Genomic DNA, 6,000 nt, shown 5'->3' on the forward strand with positions numbered 1-6,000 from the left:
CGGTCAAACGAGTCAACAGTTAAGCTGAACCATGTGAAACTACTATTTTTATACATCAAAAATGGTCAAATATCAGCAAATTCATATGGTTCAATGACAGACACGGAAAGCACTGAGAATAACATCTGAAGGTGAAGGTGAAGATGAAGTCGCTCAGTCGTGTCCGACTCTTTGCGACCCTGTGGACTGTAGCCTACCAGGCTTCTCCGTCCATGGGATTCTCCAGGCAAGAATACTGGAGTGGGTTACCATTTCCTTCTCCAGGGGATCTTCCCAACCCAGGGATCGAACCCGGGTCTACCTCATTGGAGGCAGACGCTTTAACCTCTGAGCCACCAGGGAAGCCCGAGAATAACGTCTGGCACCCAGTAAGTGCTAGATGGATGCAAAAATCACTGTGTTTCAGATTGGGCGCACTACAGTAGGGTGACTTACAAGTCCATCCCAACCAGCTATTTGCCTTCTGCAGTGTTTGTGCACTTCAAAAAAAGCCAAGGGCACAGGCCCAGCTGTGGAACCCTTTCCTTCACCTCTCCATTGCCCCGCACTCCCACACACTGAACACTTCCTACTTTAGAGCTCATTCTGCTACAGGAAGTCAGAGGGCTCTGTGAAATTGAAGCAAACTTCATGGCACCTCAAGCTGTACTCTCCATTTTTTTCCAGATGTGGCAGTGTGATTGAAAACCCCCGGGGGTCCACAGAGCAAATCACTGATACAACTGCAACCAACTCAGGAGGTCAGACTATCTAGGATCAGCCACTCCCCCTGATCTTGACTTAAAACAATTCCAGGGAGCAGTAGGATTTGGAGCTGATACAAAACAATAGAGACCTGAAAAAAGGGCACAGTCTGGCTGAGTCCAGTGAGCCAGACCTAGAGCAAAAAAAAAGGAAACACACACGACTGTCTCTCAACTCTTCTGGGCCTCAATTTGCCCATCTTGAAAACAGTCTCTTATTTCTCTGTCTACCTCCCAGTGTGGGAGTGAGGAAGATTAGGAAGATCCTGGATATCAGAAAGGAAAGATGCCATCATCTAGAGAGGGGACACTACCAAAAACATCTAAATCGCTGCCCTGCACGAAGCCTCTCTTACTAGACCGTCCACCTTGTACGGCACACCTCCGGCCTCAGGCAGCAAAGCTTCTCCCCTCAACAGACCCTCCCCACTGCACCTCTGGTGGGACTCCCTCCCTTAGAAAAGTCTGCCCAGCTCTCCTCTCGGCTAGTTCCCGACCCACCCCTTAGCCAGACGGCCCTCGTAGGTCCTCATCTGGCTTCAGCATCCTAACTCAGTGAGTCCCTTCTAGGACAGGCTTCACCCAGCGGTCCCCTCCCTCAGCAGGTGCTCTCCTAACTTGTCTCCAGCCCCCCAGCAGCTACCCTCCCCACCTGTCCCCCACCTTCCGCCAGGATGTCCGCCTCGGCAAGCGATCTCTCTAACCAGCCCCACGTTTATCCCCCGTGGCCGGACCCCCCCACCGGCCAGAGGTTCCCCCATTCAGCAGGTGCCCCTTCAGCCGGATCACTTCGCCCCGCAGGTCCGTCCCCTCCAAGGGGGCTCGCACGCCCGGGTCTCCCCTCCGCCAGTCCCCGTCTTTCCCTCCCTCCACCCGCTTCTTAGCCAGCGGCCCCTCACCGGCGCGGCGGGTTCCTAAGCTGCACCGTCTCCATGGCGCTGCCGGCAGCCGCCCAGACCCGTTCACTGCTCCATCCTCCCCCGGGACCTCCTCGATCCCGCCCAGCAGACCCTCCCACACTTCCGCTTTCCGCCCCTACCGGAAGCCGCGTGCTGCGCGGGAGCGGGGCGGGGCCGCGAGGGCTAGCCCCGGGTCACGTGGTGCTGACACCAGTCACGTGGTGCGCTAGGGCGCGGACCCGGTACCGCGGAAGCGTGGAGGCTCCTCCCGGGAGGAAGTTTTAGACAGGTCTCGAGCTTTGGTGTCCTTGTCTCTCTGCGACACTTCGCCCAAGAAACTCGGTCTGAGACCCGAGAACTCATCTCTGCCTCGGGCCTTGCCCACCTCGTTTCTCAGACACAAATACTGAGACTTCCTGCGAAGAACCGGCTTAATAAAAAACTGTCAATTCTTAACCAGCCAAGTTTACACTGTTGCTGGGAAGCGCTGCTGCAGGTATCCCTGGAGCTATTTGTGGTTTTCTGCCGTTCTTCGGTGGTTGAATTCTTGTTCCAGGTGGACGGTAGAACGTACATAACGTCTCCTTGGATGTCAGGGAGCATCAGCCTGCAAACTGCCCCACTCGCGTAAGAGCCTTACCTTTGAGCCAGCTTGCGGACATAAAAATAGCCAAGGTTTATTAAGCTTTTGGGGCTTCCCAGGTGGCGCTAGTGGTAAAGAACCTCGCCTGCCAGGAAACATGAGAGCCTCGGGTTACATCTCTGGGTGGAGAAGATCCTCTCAAGGAGCGAATGGCAACCCACTCCAGTAGTCCTGCCTGGAGACTCCCATGACCAGGGGGAGCCCGGCAAGCTACAATCCATAGGGTCACAAAGAGCTGGACACGACTGAAGCGATTTAGCACACATTAAGCTCTTACCATGTATTTGCCATTTTATATTATCTTATTTAATCCTTATATCAAGCCTGTAACTATCTCAGTCTTATCTATTATTTTCCACTGCTTATCATGTTCTCGATACTCTACTACTAACTCGAAATGGCAACCCACTCCAGTATTCTTACCTGGAGAATCCCAGGGACAGAGGAGCCTGGCAGGCTACTGTCTATGGGGTCGCAAGAGTCGGACACAACTTAGCGACTTAACTACTACTACTACCACTAACTCACTTAGTAGTTTTAAAACTTTATGGTAGGTAATATTACTCTCATAAGGCCGGAGAGATGAGCTCACATAGCTAAAAGTATAGGTTTGGGGATTTAAATCCAGATGGATAGTCCACCACGCTCCTCTGTCCATGGGATTTTCCAGGTCTTAAAGAGTACTGGAGTGGGTTGCCATTTCCTTCTCCAGGATAGAATTCCAAAGCCTGCACTACCAAACTGGACAACCACTTGGACCCTCTCCTTGGGCATGAGAGCCAAAGCTTCGGCTCCACTCACAACTCCTATGGAAACTCATAAACAGGTATGGAAATTCATAAATCCTCAGTTGCTACCACCATCAGTGAGTATTAAGAAAATGGAAAAATCCCAGTTTGCTTGTAGAAAGTTACTCAAAGCAGCCTCTGGTATGTCATCTACAAAACCCCATGTGCAGTGCATGGCAGGCAGGACACAGTGGCAGTCTTTGCTCCCCAGCTGGGAAATGGGGAATTATCAGTTATAGAGGAATTGATCTCAGGTGGGCTCATTAGTTACCAAGGAAACCAGTAAAGGGGCTAGCCACTCACCACCCCTTTGGTAAGCTGTCATTAGCTGGGGCTTGGGACAGGTACATAGGAAGGTCAGTCATGTAAGTAGGGTGTAGCTGAAGCAGGCTCTGTTTGGGAAGGGGATGTACAGAGAACAAGAGAACAGCCATTTGAGTGGCCCAACCGTATCACATTTCTTGTTTATTTCTAAGAAGTCCAGGAGTCAGTTGTAGGGTTGATTGACACAACAAGGTCGATTTCATCATTCCCCCTGGCCCAATTCAGCATGTTGGCTTTTCGTACTTGTGCTTATTGATTCAGATGCAAAATGGCTGCCACAACTCCAGGTGTCATATCCTTAACCCAACAGAAAAACAGCAAAAAAGGCTATTTGAAGTCCTGTATCTCTTACCTGGGAAGGAAACCTTTCCCATAAGCACCCAGCATACATCCTTCTATCTCATTGGCTAGATCAGGGTCACATGCTCACTCCTTGCCCAATCATTAGTAAAAGAATGAGATTATTGTGATTGCTTTAGAGAAATCTTGATTCATTTTCTAGGCCCAGAGAATCTCAGGCAAAATTATGAAAGTAAAAATGGAGGTTGTTGAGTAGATATCATTTGTGTGTGTATGTGTATGAGTGATCTGGATTCCCTGCCACACTAAGTGTTCCTTCTTTTCTTTTGTATTGGGCCTATCTATGCTGGACTGAGGGGATTCAGATGAAAGAGCTACCCAAGCCCTCAGAAAGTTTAAGGTCTGGTTAGGTTTTGAATTTACACAAATAATTACAGTTGACCCTTAAAGAGCATGGGTTTTAGCTGCATGGGTCCATGTGGATTTTTAAAAATAAATGTGTGCTACAGTCTTACGGGGAAGGCAATGGCAGCCCACTCCAGTACTCTTGCCTGGAAAATCCCATGGATGGAGGAGCCTGGTAGGCTGCAGTCCATGGGGTTGCTAAGAGTTGGACACGACTGAGCGACTTCACTTTCACGTTTCACTTTCATGCATCGGAGAAGGAAATGGCAACTCACTCCAGTGTTCTTGCCTGCAGAATCCCAGGGACGGGGGAGCCTGGTGGGCTGCCGTCTATGGGGTTGCAGAGTCGAACACGACTGAAGTGACTTAGCAACACAGTGTTACACAATTTGAGGTTGTTTAGATCCCAGGATGCATAACCTCAGAAAAAGACGGGCAACTAAAGGTACACACGGATTCAGTTGTGCAGGAATTGCTGTCCCTAACCATCAATTGTGTAACTAAATACCTGACGGCAGAGACTAGGTTTTTGTTGACGAAACTTTATAAGTGCATGTTGCATGCCAGATCTTATAGGGCCTGGGGAGAGATAAGACCAACTCACTTCCTTTAAAGACCTCACAGTCTAAGAAACACTGTAAACTGATGTGAAATAAAATACATATTTTATGGAAAGACAAGAATTTTTTTTTTTTTTTGCTGTGCTACACAGCATGTGGGAGTTTAGTTTCTGGACCAGGGATCAAACCCGTGCCCTCTGCATTGGAAGCACGGAGTCTTAACCACTGGACCACCAAGGAGGTCCCAGGAGAAGAAAAACTTGAACGTAAATGTTTTTCTCTGCCCTTTGGCCTCCTCTGTCCCCTCTACTGTGCATTATGTATCTGCATTACGCATCAACCAAACCTCCCCATTGGCAGAAATACCTGCTCAACCATAAAGAGCAACATTCTGCTAGCATCAAGAGACTTCCTTAAAGGATGACATTCCTTCTTGATCTTGTAAGGGGTCACGATGACAGTTGCCTTCTGTCTCAAAAAACTTATATAACTGTGCCCTGACTTCTAATGTCTGGAACAGTTTTCAGAACTGAGATGGTGGTCCCAGGTTACAATCCTCCAACTTGGCTCAAGTAAAATTTTCCACTTCTTTATTAGATTGACTCGTGATGAATTTTCATCAGCCGACAATCACAGAATAAGAGCTAAATTAGGAATAAAACCTGAGAGCAATAGGAGCAGAGGAGGGTGATTATAAAGGAGATGATGTTTGAGTTGACTTTTGGCTCAGTGAGGATTAGGCAAGAGGAAAAAAAGTGTTTGGAAAAGAATCCCAGGAAGAAGAGAGCATAAGCAAAGGTTAGGAAGCAAGGGAAACAGCATAATGTGCACAGGTAGCAAGAAGCAGCTTAAAAAAAAAAAAAAATGGAGTACTAAGTGGGGCATAGAATGAAGTCAGAGGAGGCTGATGATAAGCTCATTTCCCTCAGCGATTTACATCAACCTATCAGTCCATTCATTTATAAAATCAGTATCTAACTAGGTGCCAGTTTCCAGGCCAAGTGCCTTTGCACTTGCTAACCCTCTGTCTGAAACAGCATTCCCTACTATATTCTCAGGTCTTAGCTCAATTATTAGTCTCTGGGAGATGCCTTCCCATCCCTCTTACTTAAAAAGTCTCCACGTGGTCACCTTCTATGGCATTACTGTTTTGTTTTCCTTAGAGCACCATCACATTAATGAAATTATCGTCTTCATGTGCACATGAAGTAACTGAATGTCAGGCCGCAGTAGAATGTACACCCTAGGCGAGCAGTGACCTGTTAAGAGTATCACCTTCAGGGTTCTTGATATCACTCCAAGATGCCCACCGCAGTTGCAAACTCCCAGCGCGCTGGT

At 48.5% G+C, this 6,000-nt stretch overlaps 1 protein-coding gene across 3 annotated transcripts in view; it reads right to left on the bottom strand.

Annotated features, from left to right (window-relative positions):
* The window catches only part of STK4 (serine/threonine kinase 4), a 91,958-nt gene extending 90,002 nt beyond the window's left edge, over positions 1-1,956 (bottom strand). For 2 of the 3 annotated variants that reach the window (XM_006059249.4, XM_025263410.3), the window contains exon 1: positions 1,643-1,776. In XM_006059249.4, coding sequence (XP_006059311.1) covers positions 1,643-1,677 — 35 coding nt within the window. In that variant the 5' untranslated portion in view covers positions 1,678-1,776. The other variant, XM_045162602.1, reaches the window with a different exon arrangement.
* Positions 1,957-6,000: the final 4,044 nt, after the last annotated feature.

The sequence above is a fragment of the Bubalus bubalis genome, chromosome 14 (genome assembly GCF_019923935.1).
Source record: "Bubalus bubalis isolate 160015118507 breed Murrah chromosome 14, NDDB_SH_1, whole genome shotgun sequence".
NCBI lineage: Eukaryota > Metazoa > Chordata > Mammalia > Artiodactyla > Bovidae > Bubalus > Bubalus bubalis.